This window comes from Stegodyphus dumicola, chromosome 4 (assembly GCF_044657685.1).
Source record: "Stegodyphus dumicola isolate Sdum_Otavi_A_Nest chromosome 4, ASM4465768v1".
Taxonomy (NCBI): domain Eukaryota; kingdom Metazoa; phylum Arthropoda; class Arachnida; order Araneae; family Eresidae; genus Stegodyphus; species Stegodyphus dumicola.
Genome location: NC_140771.1, coordinates 216162361 through 216184543, shown reverse-complemented (window position 1 = coordinate 216184543; position 22183 = coordinate 216162361). Strand labels below are relative to the sequence as shown.

The 22183-nt window shown below is 31.0% G+C and overlaps 2 protein-coding genes across 3 annotated transcripts in view; both read right to left on the bottom strand.

The window, feature by feature from the left end:
* Positions 1–1024, bottom strand: part of LOC118182829 (cell adhesion molecule Dscam1-like) — a 71359-nt gene extending 70335 nt beyond the window's left edge. For both annotated transcript variants that reach the window (XM_035352223.2, XM_035352224.2), the window contains exon 1: positions 646–1024. In XM_035352223.2, coding sequence (XP_035208114.2) covers positions 646–793 — 148 coding nt within the window. In that variant the 5' untranslated portion in view covers positions 794–1024. The remainder of the gene's footprint in view (positions 1–645) is intronic.
* A 6562-nt stretch (positions 1025–7586) lies between these two features.
* The window catches only part of LOC118182828 (cell adhesion molecule Dscam1-like), a 94324-nt gene continuing 79727 nt past the window's right edge, over positions 7587–22183 (bottom strand). Inside the window, exons 14-15 of the mRNA XM_035352222.2 lie at positions 19674–20046; positions 7587–15963 (exon numbers count right to left, since the gene is read on the bottom strand). Of these exons, the coding sequence (XP_035208113.2) occupies positions 15906–15963; positions 19674–20046 (431 nt within the window). The 3' untranslated portion in view covers positions 7587–15905. The remainder of the gene's footprint in view (positions 15964–19673; positions 20047–22183) is intronic.

Genomic DNA, 22183 nt, shown 5'->3' with positions numbered 1-22183 from the left:
ATGAACTAGCAAAAAAATTGCACATATATACGCAATTCTTCCATTTTATTACATATGTGTGGCCCTGAAACACCACATTAAGCTATCAGCATGAATAAATGCATTACAAAACAATGCAGTCACATTTATGTGCAATGAAGTTACAAAACCAGCTGTTGGTGAAATAATCCAGCATAAGCAGACTGTTTAAAACTATGTACTTTTTTTTTAAAATCACATATTTTCCTAGCTTTACACATTTCAATTTTGCAATGTAAACATAATAAAATGTACAAAAACTAATTTGCGTATGCATCTGAAATAAGAAGTTACAAAAAGTTTTTAAAGTTTGAACTTATTTTCTCACTTTTTATACAAACGATTTTCACAAGTTATAAATACTCTGTCAAAAATACTTTTAAGTTCAGAAAATTACAAAAAGCTATCATTGTTAATGTCAGCAATTTAAACAATGTTTAAAAAAATACTTCGGGATAAAATAAGTTTCAGAAACGTTAAACTTATTACACAGAATGATATAATTTAGCAGTTACTTTTTCCCAAAAAAATGTTCTCTGAAATTAGGAAACCCTAAAAATTATGGGTTTAATTCATTTTTAAACTCAAAATTTATCTAAAAAGAACAAATCAAGTTAAATAACTTACCTTGATTTAATACTCCAACAACTACAGACACTAATATCATCCAATACAGCGCAGAATTTAAAAACATTGTAAATTTCTCAATTCGAATATTTATGACTGAAGTCATTTTACAGCACATTGCATGGCATTTAGCAACGCCTCGAACCATGCATTATATACTCTCATTCTTCACTGATCTTAATGAAACACTTCATCCAGTCGAATAACTGTCAAGTTACATATTGTCTGTGATGTGATACTGTAAGTTATACAAATTTTACGATAAAGCTGAATCGCACCACGCATTAATCATAAAGGAAACGATCACACTTCGTTTCCGCTTCACTCGCAAATCAGCTGGCCAACTGCTCGTCCGAAATTCTTTGCTCACAATGATTTGCTGAGAAGTCCGCGAAAAAGAAAGAAAAAAAAGTTATAGAGGAACCTCTTCTTCACTTCTTCGCGCACATTACATTTTGTGAGGCAGTACAATAACACACAAGACCGGCAAAGAGGCATTATGTTATTTGCTAAATATTTGAATGCTTTGCAGAAGAATTTAAAATTATGAAAAATATCAATTGCATTTAAGAGCCTAAATCCATCTCAGAAAGTTATTTACAGCTTCGATTTCAAAAATTCAGCTATTGCTTCTCATATTTTCTAAATTGTAATAAAATTGTACGAATTCTAAAATATAGAAGCAATTTCATTCAAACAGTTACTAATGTCACACGCTTATTCACAAAACCTATAGACCGTTTCTTCTGCTCTTTGCTCCGATTGGTTAAAACAGGAAACGTAGGGTCTAGCGCTTGGCGACTTTTGGTTCATCGCCTTTACAATTTGTATCTGAGCATCGTGTACCAAAATGTGTGCATAATCCCCTGGATAAACCATACCTCAGCGGTAATAAGCGCGGGACATATTCTCAGACTTCTAGGTCGCCGGTTCTATCCCCGCTCGTAGCTTTCATAACCTCTGCTCTATACGGATTTATTTTTGTTATAACTTTTTGAATGACTTTGTCATTACTTGTCTTTTCGCCTTCGGATTAAAATTAAACGCCTTTATTTTCTCTATTTTTGTTAATCTTAATTTTTCTTATTTTTATATACTGGTTTGTACTCTTTGTAGTAGGTACCAGTAGCAAGATTACGATCCAAGATCCCGAAAAGCGTTTCAATTGAAATAGCGCATAATGGAATAAAATATAATTTTAGTTATACTTACTCATAATTTAGGTAAAAAGAATAGGTATCCGACTCCCTTAAATGTTTACTGAATGTTTTCTTTTGGTTAATTTTTTAATATTCCTTTATTTGTATAAATTAATGCGCTATGGAAATTTACACAACAGACTCTTTCTAACAGAAATGACGAAAAAGTGCATATGCTATCTCGATGTAAACACTGTTTTCTTGTAAATCAATTACGTACTTTTAAAAATTTAAATTCAAATACAAATAAACTGTTAATAAGATCAGTAGGTTATTTAAAATATATTCCACACAATACCTCTAAGCTTTCATTTATAAGCTAAAAAAATATCGAATGAAATAAACGCTGATTCCGTTTGTTTGGCGTTAATTACCACCTCTACAGGGTGATAACTCGCCATTCCAAATATGACCGCCAAGCAGATGTTTCCTCCAATGAGAGCAGCCCGTAGAAAAATGAGAGCAGTTTTTTGTAGGGAGGGGATACAGAATTTGATAGAAATAGTGAGACAAGTGGAATAGTAATATAAATAATAAATTGCATTTATTGATGCTACAAATAGGAAACATACGAAATTTAACCCCATTTTGAAAGTTATAAAACTGAACTACTGGATCAAATTTATAAAACGTGTTATCCGTTATCCTCCTTCTCACTATTTTAAGTAATGAGAAAAGTTACCATGTGAGACCTACATTTGGTCCTAAGGCGAGTCTTGGCAGCTGAATTCGAAAAGTAATTTTCCATCCCCTTAATTGTCCTGATTACTCAGAAGCAAATTGAACACATGCTTCGTACCTTCACTTTCAAATTACTTTCATATCCACATATTATCTTGGAAAAGAAACAGACCAATGTAAAACTAAGCATTCGAGGAAAATAGTTATGAAACATGATAAACTAAACTATAATTTTCACGTTTTTATAACAAAATTAAGGCTGACTTTTACTTACTTGCATTCTCGTCCTTTCGGGGTCTCTTAACTTTAGACATGGAACCAGTGCTCGTGAACTGCCGAAATCTTCTCAGAATATTCTGGTGGCTATCTAGATCTGTATCATATTGCCTTCGAAAGGCATATTGCACATTAATAATGGATAAACACTTTGTATATTCGTTCTTCTGTAAAGTCTCTTTTGAAGATGGAAGTCATAGTTGCTGCATCATGTGCGCAAGAATATTAGTTTAGCTGCACAATGTTTCTGGTGATCTTCCTGAGCACGTAATAACGTGCTCAGGAAGATCTCTATCATCGTGTTTCTCATAAGTCTTGGAAGAATGCTATCCCGAATTTGTGTAATGTCCAAGGCGTAGAGGGGTCGCTGAATTCCGCCTTGCCACCGGACATGACTGCTTACAATATCATCTTCATAGATTCAAAATTGTTCCTTCTCGGATATGCACTCTGTGCAGCTCTGGAAAGGTGATGAATGCCTCACATCTATCCCACTGTCCTGCTCTGCGCAAGACTTCTCTCGCCGAGCGTTGCTGAGAGCAAGAGATATGTTAGATTATTGGACTCTGTTGCAGCTGTTTTTTTCTCTCACTGTATTGCTGTAGTCTATGTTCTTTGTTTTGTATTTTTGCTGTAACTGTTCAAAATCTGCCATTGGAAATAAAAAAATGTTTCTGGTTATCGAAGGGAAACTAACTAACACATTACACGCATTCGCACTGTTATAAATAATGAACGCCAACTGAAATGCAAGTTGAGGAGCTGCATAATGTTTCTGGTTATAGAAAAGAATCTAATTTTCTAACTCAATATGCTCATGTAAAAATTTAAGAGCTGTTTTCTTCTTAACGGGAGCATCAAAACCAAGTATTCCCCTTAGCTGAAAATTATAGGACTTTGAAACTCGGGAACCACTATAATGACCATGATAATTATTAATCTTCTGACCAGCAAGTTCATGTACATAAGGCTCAGAATATTTTTCTAAGAATTTTTAAGAAAGTATATATATATATATATAAAGGATGTCCCAAAAGGTCGCTCATAAATTTTACGAGTTAGTCTATCAGAGCATGATGAACAAGTTTTACACAGAAGTAGCGTCCGAAACCATGACCAGTCACCACTAGCAGGCGATATTCGCAGACGTATTGGAGAGTGGAAAGCGGGTTCGTTTCAGGCGAGGACGGTGCAGAAGAATGAAGCCAGTATTAGGGAGTATTATTTAGCATGTCTTCGTACAATATGTGTTTAACAGCTGCAGCGAGATACACCCACGTCTTCTTCTACAGCTCTGATACTTGTTACCAGGTTCCACTGAATTTCCTGCAGCACACTTTCCTCAAAGGTGTATAGAATGTTATCGACTGATGTGGCTGCTTACACCGAAAGCTCCAGCCTCACTTAATGTAAGGTGCAATTTTTCAAACAGTAGATGACTTGAGAGAACGTCTGTTTAGAAAACGTTCTCCCATTTCCATCCACATCCCATAAATGTAATACACATTTGGCGATTTCCTCCTTACTTAACCGACACATCCTTTCCCTGCAACGTCCTCGCCTTAAATACGAGTAAATGATCTTAATTCTCGCTCTCCAATACGTATACAAAAATCGTCCTCTAGCGGAGATTGGCTGCGATTTCAGACACAATTTCCTATGTAAACCTTTCTTAACGGTCTGAAATCATGGAAAGTTTGTAAACGATCTTTTTGCGACACTATGTATGTTCATCTTGAAATATGTAAAAAAATATAGGCAATGTATTATAAATACAAAAATTAAAGTATAAAACAGAAAAGGCATTTTGACATCAAAATCAAGAAAATCTGTCTTTCTTATGGCAGTTTTGGAAAATTTGAGGTTTCCTAGTGAAACCATCTGACGGTTAGAAATGTTTTAATGCAATATGAAATGTTTTGCAAAATATATCTCAAAGCTCCCACGATGACATTTGAGATATGAAAGTGAGTATTGCATCATCCATATGGTATAAGAAGATAAATATTGGTAGTCGAATATTCCACTGCGAGGACCTAGAAGTGGGTTTGAAAAGTAAAAAATACGTCAGCCGTTCAAAACCTAAAAATTTTAAATTTTGCACGCGAATTATGATCGAGACGGATACCGCATGCTTTTATATAATCAATCATTTTTATAAATTTTGTTCAGTATGCAGTTTACTAACTATTTATATCAACTGCTCTTAACAGTGCTTTAAAAAATGTTTCTGATCTTAAGGGTTCCTGCATAATTATTTCAAAAAGTGCTTTATAAAAATTATACGGGATAAAATGTTATTGTTGTTGAAACATTATTAGCTGATAACACTCATAAAAAAGATATTTTTTAAGATATTTATATATACATATATAGTATATATATGCGTTTGGGACTGCCGATTGAAATTAAAAATGGAGGTGCATACCTATATGGGACGTTATGGCAGTCCCATATACAAAATTTCAACATTCGACGATTAATCGTTTTTGAAACACACACGTACGTAGATATGCATGTCACGAAAAAATCCGTTTTACAGCCCGTTTTTGAATAAAGAGTACTTTATTGTGTCCATATGCATAGACATCATGCAAAAATAAATAGTCAAAATGAATTCAGGAACAGTCAAAATTAATATTTCCGATGAAATATAATACTCGAAATTTTTCGCGACATACTTCCTTTACTTTGTACAAGGAAGTAAAAAGAGGCGATAGCTGTTTCTTTCTACATTAGACATAGAAAATGCTTTTGATAAAGTATGTTATGCTGGCTTACACAGATTTTTTACATGACAGAAAATTCATGGCAGAAATTACAAATGAATTCTTTGAGGAGAAAGTGTACTCAAGGATTTCTCCTAGGGTTAATATTTTTTTGACCTTCAGATTTTCGAAGGTCAAAAAATTAATTAAAAATTTCCAATGTAGTGTTTCTATTGTTATGTTTACAAATTATTTACATGACACAAGCCTATTTACCAGGTCAATAAGGCCAAGTTGAATAATTTATCTTTTGCAAAATGTTATAATTCCAGTTATCGAACTGTTTGACAAATGACAGCTAAAGATTAATACTGCTAGAAGTATCATGAGACCATGGCAGTATTCTTTCATTCCCAAGAAAAAGAATTCATCAAGGAAAACCTATGCGTTAATGTACACCTTACACAAAATAAATAAATAAAAAAAAATTAAAAATAAAACTAAACTAAATAAAGTATTGAAGGACAGTTCTATATCTCCCGTTTTACTGGATCGATTGTGGAAATTTAACTTGCGTTTTGGATGTCTCGAAAGCGCGATTTAAGATATATATTAAATTTATGTATAGCATTGCTCTAACATAGATATTTTGACCAAAATCGGACTTTTTTTGAAATGACACACCAATCTTTTTTCCATATTTCGATGAAAAAATTAGCTCTCAAAATTTTTAGCTCCTCCATGTTCATTGACTTTGGTATATATTTATTTATCTCTCTTTTTTTTATTAAACTTACTTAATTCTTCCTTTAACATTTCGAAATTTAAGTTTATTCCAAATAAAATTCGCCCATTTTTTAAGAATAATAAATCATAAATGGCGAATAAACAATTCACAAAGCACAGAAAAAGGCTTAAAAAACCTTTTTATTTTACTGTCACTTTGAATGTAAAGAAACAACTTGAGTTTATGACGAAATTTTCACAACTTATGGATCGTTTAAATTAACAGAGCAAACAATTACATTCGAACGTCGATAACGCAATTTAAGACTGTACATTAAATAGAATAAGCTGGCTCATATATTTTAACGGGGCGTATTTAAAGCATCAGCTAACGAGAATAAAGCTCGAATACAGTTTTTAGATAGAGGTAGCTAAAAGTATTAAACAGCATGAAAAACTGTGTAAGAATCGGGAGGATAATCTTAATTTTAATAGCCTTGAATTACTAACAAAAAATTTAACTTTTCTTCTATTATTTTAATTGATTAATACCGCCATAAACTTAAATTAATGTTAATTAATTATATTATATGTAGCTATACTAGTAGTAACATATGCAACAAATATTGCTGTCCAAGGGGACAGAAGGAAGGTGGTCAGCAGAACATTCTAATTTATGTAAGAGCTCTCTACTTGAAAAAAAAGTTTGCGAAACCTGCCGTAATAAATGGCGGCAGGCATAATCTTTCAGCAATAGGGGCATTTTCCTCAAATAACTGAGCTTTTTATGAGCAACAAAATTTCGCCTTTAAAAGAATTAAGTCTCAAGAAAATTTGAGAGTTTTTGTAGAAGACGGCATTGAAGAGGAATATTTATGAGAAAAAAAGATATTAGTTTGGTTTATTTGATTATGACAATTGTTTGTAACGAAATATTTAATTAAAAAAAATAGAACCCCAATATATATAATTCATGTAATAAAATTTATACGTTCAGAAAAACTGCCTTTTCAGAGGAAGTGATTTCAAACATGAAAAGAACTTCCAGAAGGAAGAGTAAAAATATATGAGCTCTAAGCATAGCTCTGTATTATAAGACTTAATGCTCTTTGAATTTAATTTTAACGAGACTCTTAAACGGATTTTAACGAGACTATATGTTTCATTAACATCTTTCTTTAATTCAAGCAATAGTACAATGTTTATGTGGGCACTGACTTTAACATCATCACTGAACATGTCATTAAGTTCTTTTTCCTTTGTTTAATATTATTGAGGTGGATAAAAAAGAAAATTTACTAGTATTATGTTGATAATGAGGGGAAAATGTATATTTTTATGAACACTCAAATTATTCAGAGAAGAAAAGCACAATATATTTATTACCTTTCTAGCGATGTATAATACACTATAAAGTATATTACAAGTTTCAGTAAGGTACCAACTTCTATAACAAATAATCTGATGTCATAAGTTTCCATAAATATAAAAGTTAAAAAGATGCAATTAATTTCATTTTTAAACAAATTTTTTAAATAAAATACCGGTTTTAACACTATGAACTTAAGAAATAAATAAATAGAAGTATTTTTCTACAAGAAAGTAGATGAAAAAAATTCATATTTTGCAAAATATGATATAGTAACTTAACAATAAATTTCATTTCATTAATATCACGATCCTTCTATTACAGTATCATGAACAGCGCATTAAAAAAAGGAATTTATAAAAAAAGTATATTTATTTACAGTAATGAATATTTATTTATATTATGCACAAAGTGTTTTCTTGAATAAAAATTAATAAATTAAAACGATCATGAATGACAAATAAATGCAGGAGCAAAATTCTACGCATGCAAAAGAAATATATTTCTTGACTGTATCTAATTTATATATTATGTAAACGTACTTGGATCAGCATTTCATTCTTAATTTTATTGACTTCATTTTTGAAATTTAAATGGAATTTATATAACACGAATTTCAGGCTATGTCTTTCATAGGTACAGGAAAGAAATATTAACATTATTTATATAAAAGATTCCTTTGCAAAAATATTACAATACAAATGACTAAGAAAGTTAGGAAAAGTGAGCATTTCTGTTTGAAATCCATAAATCAATCAGAATAAAGATTAATATTTACAAATAGCTAAGATCACAGTTTTTGCATAAATTCTTCGAAATTTGAGTTATATAAAAAGGACAAATACATTAGTCCATACATTTATAATACTATTAAATGCATAACATTGTTTTTGTATGATGAAAATACATAAAAGAATGTTTCATATAAAATGGCAGATTATACAAATTCATGCTAAGAAATATACAGGTAAAATTCGTTAAGATTTCGTATATATATATATATATATAATTTGCATAACTTTTTCCCAAATGAATTGATTCCTGCTACATCGAAATCTTTTATTTATATTTCCATAGCTACCTAATAGGAGTTGTTGACAGAAAATAAACTCAAATTATCCATTATCCATTTCTTAGAATGTTTTAAAACACATTTCCCCCTATTCCCGGATGTACCAAGAACAACTGGCATAGTTAAATAACAGCCACATTCCCTTAAACACCGCTAATCTCTGTTAATACTTCAAATTAAATATAATTAATATAGCAAACATTCTTTATGACAGTAGTTAAAAGTTTGAATTTTTTTTAAATATGAAAGGCAAATTAAATTAAATATTTAATTAAACATTTATCAAAGTCAATTAGTAACTTAATTAAGCTTAAAAACTTAACAGCAATTATATCTCCACGAGAGACATTTATAAAGAATTAAGTATTTGAATGAATGTCAATAATGGAATGCATTTAAATTTACATTTCTAAGCTACGTAAATAATTATTCTTCTTAATGTTAGTGTCTTCTGATCTAGTCAAATTTTACTAACTTAAAAAATTTACGAATTCGAAAACCTTCAAAATTTTATGCATGATTAAAACAAAAATATTTTAATAAAACTTTTATCAGAAGGATATGATATATATTCATAAGCATTCTTCATCTAAACACCAGTTAAATAATTAGTTACATATAATAAAAATTTATTTTTACATACTCATATTATATCTAATAAAAGGAAGCCATTTAAGAAGCAAAAGAGATTATAAAAAGATCAACGATATAGATAAAATAGTTAAAATTAAACTAAATAGTGTATCGAAGGCAGAACTTCATTTGTGTTTTAAGTTAGCACTAATACAATAGAGCCCGGCGAACTCGACTTTCCATATAATTTGATGATCACATCTTTCTTTTTGCCACTAAATGATTTGTTTTGATGATCAGTTTTTTTTTTTTTTTTTTTTTTATCACTAAATGATTTCTGATGTTCAAACAGAAAGTTATAGTTATATTTGAAATATGTGGTGGTTCTATTAATAGCTATAATGCACATTTTAAATACTGTATTTTTGTAATTTATAGTACATATCTATGTGCATCAATGGTTGCTTGTTTACCTGTTCTGTTCTAAATATCGTTATGGTAATCAGTTTTTGCAATTTTTATGTTTTTCCCTTCGTGACACTAATTTTTGAAGCCGCTTAAAGAATTTGGTGAGAGATTTTGCTGATTTTGTGGAAATTTCAGTCTATCCAATTCGCCCTCTCGGTAACAAAATGGCTGAAGAAAGTCAGACAGGTAGCCGCTGTCAAAACATCAGGCCCAGGCTATGAAAGAAGTAAGCAGACTTGCAGCAATAAAATAGGCAGCAAAAGCTGACTAAATGCCCATAAGCAAACTGAAAAGTTACCCGAGCGTTTATAAACACAAAACAGTACACTGATGAGACTGACACCATCTATGATCTGCCTGTCAGGTACAGGAGTCACTGAAATGCATAAAAGAATGAGTTACTTTTATGAGATGGTTATAGCAGCAGTTCATTCATTCAGAAAAAAAGTTTCTAAAGTCGAGATATCTGCCAAAGAAAGCAGTTTTCATTCTCGACAATGCTTAATCCCATCCTGATGGGAAACAGTTGCGAGAAGCAGATATAGCAGCCATATTTCTTCCTTTTAAGGTGACTTCGGTATGCCAACAAATGGACCAAAGCATTTCCATTTTGTTGCCAGTTTATAGCAAGCTCGCTCGAAGTTTATGGCTGCACCTTATTGTAAGCTAAACTTTAAGCTTATTTTGGGTACAATTTAGGTCTAGGTTTAAAACGTGTGTTGCGTAATCTGTCCAAGGAGAAATGTCAAACGAAAGAAAAGGAAGAAAAGAGAGATTAGCATGACAATGGAAATGAAACTGGGTGTCTTTGATTAGATACACAAGCGATTGGACAAAGGGAAAGGATTAATAAAATTGTCTTAGATTTAGGCGTTGAACGAGTTACTATAATAGGGCGGAAAAACAAGAGGCACGAAATCTAATACTGGCTAGTGGAAAAGTGTGTACTGATAGTTTAAAGGAAAGGAAAATGAAGAAAATTGGCTAATACCAAAATATGAGTGATGTGGTTTAAACACTTAAAGTAAAACGGGAAAATATCCATTTCAGGGCTCATTTTGCGAGAGAAAGCTCTCAAATTCTATGAGGGATTTCAAAGGGGAGAGCTTGGATTTACTGCTAAGTGTTAGCTGGCTCAACAGGTGGAAGAAGAGCTATAGCGTCAGGCAACCAAATGTTCGTGGGAAAAAAAACTATCTGCTGACTTGGAAAATGTTAACAAATTTAAGGAAGCTTCCTATAAGTGTATATCTAGGGATCAAATTTACAGCTGGTGAAGAGCCTAGTCTGAATTTTTAAGTGCTGCCTTCAAAACATTTACACACAGAGAAGAAAAATCGGCCCAGGCTATGAAAGAAGTAAGCAGACTTGCAGCAATAAAATAGGCAGCAAAAGCTGACTAAATGCCCATAAGCAAACTGAAAAGTCCCCGAGCGTTTATAAACACAAAACAGTACACTGATGAGACTGACACCATCTATGATCTGCCTGTCAGGTACAGGAGTCACTGAAATGCATAAAAGAATGAGTTACTTTTATGAGATGGTTATAGCAGCAGTTCATTCATTCAGGAAAAAAGTTTCTAATATCGAGATATCTGCCAAAGAAAGCGTTTTCATTCTCGACAATGCTTAATCCCATCCTGATGAGAAAGAGTTGCGAGACAGAGATATAAACAGCCATATTTCTTCCTTTTAAGTAGACTTCGGTATGCCAACAAATGGACCAGAGCATTTTAGAAGTATTGAGGAAGAAATACGAACTTAAACTTTTTTCATCTGTTGCCTAAGCTATGGAGGAAATGTGTAAATGATCGATAAAATAAAGGAAACACACATGTTGGAACGTATTGGATATGTATATGAATCTTGGAATGAAATCCAGCTTAAAAACCTCATTCGTTCCTAAAGAAAGTTGCTGGACTATTCAGGAAACGAGTTGCCAGAAAGCAGAGAAGAGACAGAAAGGTACGAAAGAGCTGAATTATTAAAGGAAATTCAATCATCAACAAAAATGTTGATGATGGTGATATTGAAGAACGGATGAAGCAGGATAAAAATTATGAACTCTTAGGAGATGGTGGAAAGCAGGTTGCATTAGTGAAAGTGAACGAGGATAAAAAGGAAACTGAATCAGAAGACGAAGGGATGAATGACAACGGAACTGTTAAAATGATGACACACAGTTAGGTATCAAAGGTCACTGAAGAAATACTCCTTTACTTAGAGAATCAAGGTGCTTCTGTTTTGGATATTTTGTTTCTCTGTCGCCAACGTAAAGCCGCACGAAGCCGAAATAAGTGTGAGAGTAAATCATCCCGAGACTTTTTGCTGCAAAGAACTACCCAGTCATTTCTTTAGTTTTGTATGTAATTTTTTTTAAACTTTTAACAGTTAGGTTAGGGTATATTGTGCCTTTCTGTATCTTGTATTGTGCTAGAACTTCCATTAAACTGATACGAAGTAAAATATTATGAGTTGGGAATAACCCACCCCTTATTCTGCAAAACTCGACATTTTCGGTGACTCGTCACACTCGCAATCTGCAATAGATCGGGTTTGCGGACCTCTACTGTATTGAGATATCTATCATATGTATAATATATTGCATTTTGAATCATGGCACATAATCGGTAAATACCATCATGTCCTTGGTAATGTGGATAAACATCAAAATTTGCAGCAAAATAATACAGGGATTGATTATTTAACTTAAAAATATCATCTTTTTTAATTATTTGTAATGATTAAGTGTACTCATTAGAAGGCTGCAATAAAATATGTATTATAAAAAAATTACTTTCAAATTAGCTACTTATTGCCATATTATTTCACACTGAAAGGCTGTTAAAGTAATATTCATCTAACTATAAAATGTTATTATAATAAACTATTAAAATAAGAGCAGCAGAACAATAAACAATTTTCACAATATTCTCGATGTAGATCTAATATTCAAAAGTATAAAATATTTGATATGATTCTTTTAAAAAAGTGATCAGTAGAAAATCTAACTAAAGAAGTATATACAGATGAACGAAGACATGATTGTGAGATAAACTCATTTTATATATTTATAACGCTGCGCGTATTACAGTATTTTGTATGTAATACATACCATAAAGAAATAAACTGCATAAAATGAATTAATCTTTCAGATTTATTGCAAGATAAACTCATTTTATCTATTTATATTTCGCGTTACGTAATGAGGAAATATACATTTGAACAGCTATTACAGTTTAGAAATACATATAACTTTACTCTGAAAATATTAGAGCTAACAAACACAAGTAATTTTGTTTGTGTTTTAACGAAATATATACTTTTCTAGATCAGTTATTCAATTTAATAAACAAAATAAAATTTTTCCACAAATTTTTATTACATTTATATATTTATTTGCTCAAGATTAAAAAAAAAGCTGTGTTATTTAACACAATCGATAATAAATAAAAATACAAACGATTCATAATCGAGAGTTGAATTAAGAATTATTCAAATTACGTAAGTAATTCTTAATTCAGCTGGGATTTAAAAATGATTAATTTTTTCAAAAAATAATCTGAGATAAAAATATCATTCCAAACATTGCTCTAAATATAACAAGTTAAAAGTATTAAATTTCAGCAAGTTTCAAAATAAATTATAGAAAGATTCCTGCAACAAATGATATACCAGAATCAAAAGTTGTATCATTATTAAGTTGTTCAAATGGTTGCATAGAGTGTTCCAGAACATTTCTGCGATTTAAAAAATAAGCAACAACCACATTTTTAAAGGCCTCTCCACAAGAAATACTATAATTAGTAAGGGCTACCTTATATTTTTAACAAACATTTTATTTATTTAGTTTTTAAACATATTCTTATACGGACAAAACTCTGGAGACTAATTAAATTCTACATACATTAGTTTTTGGAGCAGAAGGTGAAAAATGAACTTGGAACAGCTGCTTTAACACTATTTTAATATAAATAAAAGCTTCATCATACGATACCTTAAAACAGTTAAGTGATGAAATTCTTTTTTTTAGGATATTCGGCAATGAAAAGCTTTGATCTGATTGACAGATTTTCCGCTACGGATAGGATATAATTTAAGTTCCATGCATATTTATTAAAATATGCCAAGTAATCAGAAGTGTCCCAATCTGAAAGTCTGCCTTATTTCATTCACGAAATCTACAAGCGGATTTTAAAGGTTATTTACTTCTGCAAGCTTTTTAAAACACATGTACATATATTTTAATATTACTGACTATAATTTTGAATTATTAAAAAATTCGTTTGGTACTAACATTAATAGATATTTTAATTAAATTATTCTATGTTAACAACAAAGGGCGTACTTTTGATTTATGACGGATAAATCGAGGATTTCAAAAACTTTAATCTTCACTTTAACAAACTGCATATGGATTTACAAAACTTAATCATTCTAAAGTTGATTGATTGCAGAGACTTAGCTAACTCTCGTTTCTAATTTGAGGTATGTTTAACTTACAATATTATATACGAAATTTTACATGTTTGTAAATTTTGATGACCTTAAAGTAAACTGAACTCATTAAACTGCATAAATCTTCGTAAAAACAAGTTTCTTATCATTTTTAAAAATTGAGATATAATTTCTATTGCTTTAAATAATAAATAAATAAAAACAGGATGTCTTTTACTTTAAAAGAACTATAGTTTTACGAACCGAAAAAAAAAAAAAAAAAAAAAATCTGAAATGTTTCAGATTTTAAATTACGTCCAAAGGGGCGTTTTTTAACATTTTGTGTGTTACCTTTCTTTATTAAATATCATGTTCCTCGCACTTAAACCATAAGATCCAGTGCAACAGCAATATCGCAAAATAGTTTTAAAACGAGCATATCTTTAGAATTTCCGATACAGAGACTCACGCGCTGGAGACAAAAATGTTTTTTCTGCACAACGTTGCCATTGCTCGCTTTGAAATCCTTGAGTTTGTTAATCAAAAATTCGTCAAAGTTTTAAAAAATAGGAAATCGATCATAAAACAAATTTCAAATTTCAAATTTGGTCTTCCACATGCTCATATTTGTTGGAGGATTACGTTATTCAAAATTCGATGACTCTATGTACCGTTATTTTATGACAATGTGAGAAATATACATACATTTACGCAGATTTTCATTATTTAATTTCTTCAAATATAATGCAGAACTCTAACATTTTATGGCAACAGTTTGAAAAGTGAACCGACATTTATCCGTCCGACGCAAAATGCCAAAACGAAACTAATAGTTCTTCGGGATTCAAATCCCTTTGGACTAAAAACTTTGAAAATTTTAATGGTTGGAAATTGTTTGTTACTAGGAACACTCGTACTGGTGGAAAATTCAGATGAGATAACAAGCATTTAATTATTGATCGCTTTAATACACTAAATTCGAGTCCAATTAAATTACGAAACTTCAGGCTTTTATTAAGGAGTCATTATTAATTACGAAACTTCAGGTTTTTATTTATGGGTTAAGATATTTTATATCTATACAATGCAAATGCATTTGATGATAACATTTACGTAAAAGCACTGTAAATAAATGCTCTATAAAAGTTTTGCAACAGTTTATGATAACCAAGAAAAAAACTTTTTAAATATATAAATAGTCTTCATACTTGACATTCACACTTGAGGCATGTAGTCTCCTCAATTTCAGTTTGATTATTTCAATGCTATTCAATGTATTATCTTATTTTCCCTACAAAACTTTATTTTAAACAGCGCACATGTAATTCGTAAGAGATGAATCAGCACCGTCACAGATACATTACAGTTAAATACTTTAATACGTCACAGAAGCATGCTGAAGCTTTTCGTATAGAAATTTTTAATTCATTGCATTCGAGAGCACAATAATCAGGATAAATATTAAACGGGCATAAAATTCGTTAATATTTTCCATTATATAAGTAGGACCTGGAGATGGAGGCACAGCACACATAGCACATATAATTTCAATGGTTAGAATTCCCTGTTCGAATTCAGCGTTCTAGTTTGGCTTTTTACGATAAAAAAACCGATTCACAAGAAGTTGATTAACCGTACTGTAATTAGAATAATGCATAGTTATTTTTTCCATAACTCGTTCTTGGTAACGAATCTTTTCTATTCACTTACATTGGATATCCGCAATTAAATATCCAATGTAATCTGATGTCAGGAATCATCCGAAGAATCGTCTTCAACAACAGCTTCTGCTTCAAGTTTCTTTGGCCTGAAAAAAGAATTAAAATTGTTATACTTAATTCTGAAGAAATAAAGTAGTTAAAGCGTAGATTACTTAGTTTGAATCTGAAAATACGTGAAGCAAATTCATGTCATTTTCAAGTTGAAAACTAAACTCTGAAGCGGCGATGATTAGAATTAATTAAGTAATTAGGAAAGGAACATAGTACATTCATAAGGGCATCGATTCTTTGAAGAACAGACCTACACCAGCACAGAGAATAAAGGATGCATGTGTTATCTGAAAAGGATTCCTGTGATATAATTTTAAATTTCCTAATCATTGGCGCCTGAATCACAATATGGAATTTGAACAAAAAGAGGTCAGTCAAATTCAAACGGGTGCAATTGCAAGTTTTATTTCAATTCGTAGTTTAAGAATCTGAAGCGCATCTTTAGACTTCACTTATAGAGTTGTGTGTTCTTGCATTCCAAGAGATGACAAACTCTTCTTCACATTTAACTCTAAGATTTCTTAAAAGCGTATGATTAAGCAGGCGATTCTAAATTAGTTATTTCGTGCATAAATTTTTATTATTGCAAATGAAAACAACGTGAAACCAAAAATTTATTCTATATTGTTCTTTGTGATTTTAATAAATTTATTAAAGTTGAAAAATGCTGCTCTAAAATTAAATGAAATACCTTTAATTGAAAGGTGTTATTAAAATTTCGTATTATCATTTTTATTGAGCAGTGTTTTAAAAATATAGTTTATCTACCTCTTCTTTAGATTTTAGATTGTTTCCTATTGAATCTATACTCAGGAGTTCTTTATAAATCGTTACCTTGCATGTAATTTTTGCCCAAGATAGCAAAACGTCACGGTGAATTGCATCTTTTATTTCACTTACGAACTTTCAATTTTTGCATTACTACTTACGTAAACCTTCTCGCAAACTGTAAAACAGTCTGAAGGAAGATGACTTCACCCATCCACAATGTTCCTCATTTTTGTAAAGTTGCATTTTATTTTATTTTACTTTATTAAATAACGTATTAATTATGAATCTATTGCTGAGGCATTGCAATCTGTTTTATGCATAGTGAAAGCAATGGCAGGGAAGGAAAATATAGCGTTAAACATTGTTGTAATTCGTAAATAAATACGATTGCTATCTTTAAAAAGAGATATTTAACGCTATAACCTTATTTCATGACATTAAATATTCTTCAGGATTTATAAATACACATATTTAAGATTTCTATAGCTTGAATTTCCTGATATGTAGAAAAAAACTAACTTCCATTAAATAACTTAACTTAGAACAATATGCACAAAGCAAAATCTACGTTATGTTTAATTTGGTAATTTTCAAACAGTTTTCAGCATTCAGACATTTCCTTAAAATTTCTTAGCACATTTAGCTGGAAACATTTTGAAGAACACAATAGTTTTTAACTTTATCATCATTTGCTATTAGCTAAAGTTAACGTTTTTAAACATTCAGTAAGTACACATAAGCATTTGAGCCTTGTTACACAAAAATTCTTTGAGTTATCGTTAATTTTATTATACGACGGTAAGTTTATGAAGCATGATAAGCTATTGTTTTTCATGAAATTTAAAGCGAGATAATTTTTAATATTTTAAAAAACGTATGTGTAAGAGCATTTATAGATTCTTTCAAGTTTTCATTTCAAATAATAGTTTCTTATAGCAAAATATTGTTCTCAATCTTTCACAAATATTGAAAGATAAACGTTGCAATTTAGAAGAATTCATTCAGATTTCAGAAGGCAATTTAGAAGATTGCAATTTTAAAAGTTTTTTCTTTTAATTTGTAACTATTCGTATATTTATATTGTAATGTTGCATGGCCCCCCAACCTGCACGCAACAATAGTGGTGACTGCTATGAACTGGAAAGTACACAAAGTCTTGAGAAGGGTTTAAATCCCTTTTTATTCAACTTTAGAAATTACAGATGCGTGCTCTTGACGCTCACAAACTACGCCGACCCGGCGGTAAAATAAAAATAAGAAACTAAAAATGAATAATAACAAGTTACTACCTACGAGGCTCTCTAAACGTAACTAACCTAACCGCGTTCTAAGATACCGCTGATATTTCAGCAAACTTCTGAATATTAAGTTGAAAGATTCAACTATCTGCCGAGGCAAGCACGCAGGCTGAAACGCGCGGTTCTAAACTTTCTACCTAGCAACCTCCACACTCGTGAAGCAAGAAAGCACACTATCGAACTCGTTTCCCTTCTATTTAAAACTCAAAATACTTCCGCTGACAATTTGAATACTTTGCGCGTTCTACTAAAATTTACATACTCTGGCATTGGCAATTCCAGGGGAAAGTAAGGCTTGACAGGAAAGATAGTTTAAACTTAAAATAAATGTTAGTTAAAATAAATATAAACCCTACAATATATAAATATAAAAAATTCGTGCCCGCTCACAACTGTCATTGAAACTGATAACAAATACCATTGATTGTGTTTTATAATAATAAAGCTATAAAATTCTGCTCTTATTATGCAACAGTTTACCCAGTTTTAGTAACAAAATAAAGTATTTACTATATTCGATAAACAAAACAGAAAATTTATTGAAAATGTTTAACAAATTCTTAGATTAATTGATCAAGAGCTACAAGTACATTTTAGGATGAGAAAAGTAATCTGGTACGTTGAAGGATAAATAGAAAGGCAACCATAAGCTATTTTGTGTACCGTTGTTAAAAAAACTATTCGTTTTAAAATTAAAGCACAGTCTAATAGAAAATACAGTCATCTAATCTTTTGCAAAACATCTATGTGGAAGGAAACTGGGGAGAGAATATCAGTGTGCTCTGATATCTTACATGCTTCTGAAACCTGTATAAATCTATTCGGTCCTCTCCAACTACGGTTTTATGACAGTAATAAAAATACAGCACAACTCCAATTATCCGAACTCCGACTATCCGAATCGCTTGCAGAATTTAAGAAAAAAATTAAGAGGTAAACGTAGTGTTGGACAATCAACGATTTCATATTATAAAAGGAGCAAACCTATACTTTTAAACTTTGTGTCACTGCTTGAAAACGAAGATGGAAGTTCTTTAAGAAAATCAATGAAGGCAGCACAAACAAAAATTTAGAAGATGTCGTTTTTAAGTGAGTTTTGGAGCAATGTTCGATGGGAAACCCAATCTCGGGTCCGATTCTTTGTCAAAAAGCTTTAAAATTTTAGCTCAGAAGCTTGGTTGTTTACCCTTTAAAGCAAGTAACAGCTGGTTAGTGCAGGAACGGTGTCTGTCGAACAACTTAGTTTGACCGAGATGTTCAGTAAGCAATGACTTTCAGCACTTGTAAGTACTGTAGAGTACGCTATATAACATGCAGGTAAAGTGTTTCTTTTTCATTTTAATTAATTAAAAATCTTTTTTTAAATAGTTTTTCTCTCCCATTTTCAACATAAAGTACATACAGTAATTAATTAAAGTGTACGTAGACCCTTTCTTTGGAAAACATCCAATTATCCGAATTTTTGATTATCCGAATCGACTCCGGTCCCAGTTGATTCGGGTAGCTGGAGTTCTACTGTATGGCAAAGGTAACTAGTTGGAATTTCGTAACTAATTAAAATTTTTAACATTCAACCTATTTTATGTTAAAAAATTATCGAATTTTTTAATGTGTTGCTAAATGAGAAAAGATTCATTTTGCAATAACTGTATAAAAGAGTTAGAAATTCTACATACTTAGTAGAGCCTTTGTCTTTAATGAATGTTCTCATTTCTTCCACCACTGAATCGTATCTGTTGTCATCAGGCACACTGATAGTTGCCTTATTGACAGGAGGCGTAGAAGGCTCATTTTCAGCAATAGCTGTCCCATAGTTTTGGAGTGTTGAATAGGAAGTAGGTAAGGCCGGAGATGGTTCCGGCTCTGGAACGGGTTGAGGTTCAGGTTTCGGTAGTGTTGTGGTAGTTGCTCTGGAAGATCTTGCTGGTCTGGGAAGCGAAGAGGTTCGCGCAGGTACAGGTCTGGACATAGTAGCGGAGGCTCTACGAAGAGTGCTTAGACGCTGAAGCGTAGCTGCAGCGTACAAGAAATCTCTATCCTCAATCAGTTCTAAAAAAGTAAAACCATTAAGATACACCTATTTGAAAATAAAAGTATCAAAAGTTAATCTTTAAGAATTCTAATTAATGTTTGTAAGTGAATAAAAGGATGGCTCGTCTTTAAACTGATGATGCATTAGATGGTTTAATCACGGAACCGAATGGAATTCTCTTTGAAATTCTGCAGTTTAATGTAAGGATGAAGAAATTTATTCATAATAACATTTCACGTTTAGATGAAAATCTTGAAGAAGAGAGACGGGGGACAGCTTAAGCTTAAATAAGTAATCTCTTGAGAATGGATTTCTCACTTTCTGTGAACATAAAACAATAGCTACTCTGCGCTAATGTTGAATGTGTTTTATTACTAAAAATCACATTTAACCATTTTAAGAGATTAAGCTTATTTAAAAATTTTGTACACTCTTTCTATAAAATTCACTAAAAGTTTAGGTTTATGTAAAGGTTCTTAAAATTGTTTCATAGCCTTAAACTTCAACTTCTTAAAGAGTTAACAACCACGCTATATTTCTAGTTGATTTGCACCACAAAGGCATTAATGAAAATGACTCATGAGAATTCTGAAATTGAAACAGCAAATATTTTCTAGTGATATTTTAGGATTGTATGTTTAGTAAAAAATATTAGAGAATTGAAGCCAGGCAAGATAACATCGATAAAGATTTAGTATACTTAAAAAAAAAAAAAAAAAAAAAAAAAAAAAAAAAATTCTCAAATTTCGATTAATTCCTTTAAGTTAATGAAGTCCAAGTAACTCAGTCATTGAGAATTAATAAATGCAGCATAATGAATTTGAAAGCAACTTCCTAATTCTTATGTTTTTGAAAACAGAAGCATTTGCTTTAATTCAAATTAATATAATCATTTGGAATTGTATTAGAACTCTCAATCCTTCGGATTTTTATAATTTTTCATAATATTGTAAATAATAATAATAATAACTTTTAGCTCAATATAGTTTTATATACAAAAGCTCACAACGATTAAAAATGCTACTAATAATATATTAATTTTTGCATCGTTAAATTAACTACTGGTCATTAATTCAAATATTTCACGAAATTATATTTTATATTTTTTAACTGAATAAATTTTATAAGTATTTAAATCGAAATAAAAAAAATTTTGGGAGTTATTATTACTATTACTATTGCTATATATTGGAAAATCAGCCTTCAATATACGAAAAGAAATAATACAGAATTAAAAAAATACAAAATAATAATAAATGAATAATGCAGAAATAATAATTAATATGCAGGCAAACCTTATATTTAAAATAATACAGAGGAAACCTATTGTGACGCATCCGAGAAAGGAAAAAATTCGATTTACAAATCAAAATATGTACAGATCATAATAGTAAATTTGAAGTTCATTACACACCTTCAAAATATTTCGAGTTTATTAAATCAAATTTAATGAGCAATATATTTAATGTTACCCTTCAAGGGAATAGTTTTATACCTAGAATACATAATATAGGCTGATATTAAACAGAATTTAAGTTAATTTTTCTGGCTATTTTTTTATTTAAGTTTCGTGATATGCTCTTAGCAGCCTTTTCAATTCAGAGACTTCTGTAAATTTCCTTGCCTTTTAAGTGTAATAAAGATTTTCTTTTCTAAGCAAACAGTAAAACTTAGTTTTTTTCTTGCATCTGTAAAGATATCCTTAGGTCAGTGGCGTAAATAGAGGAGGGCAAGAGACGATATCTGTCCCCTGGCATAGCATCCAAGGGGCATTTTCTTTCCCTTCCCCATCACAATTTTACATGGAGGTAGGAAGTAAGACCTTTCTTACCTCCATGACCTTTTGGCAAACAGGAAACGGCTTGAAAACTTCAGTTATCTCCGAGCGCTTGAAAATACCAGCTATTATACTTCTGTCTCAGATAGCTTTCCATTTTCTGTTAAGATTAATCTACTAGAGTACAGTTCTATAGAAGCTAACTTGTGAAAATTAATATAAAAAAAAATATTTTTATACGTGTTAAGACAGAAAATTTCCTTACAATACAACGCTTTCAGAAGGCAAGTAAACAGAAATCCACTTGTACAATTTAACAATACATAAATAAAACTCTTTAAAAATATTCCACATTATTGCATACGCATCACTGTTAA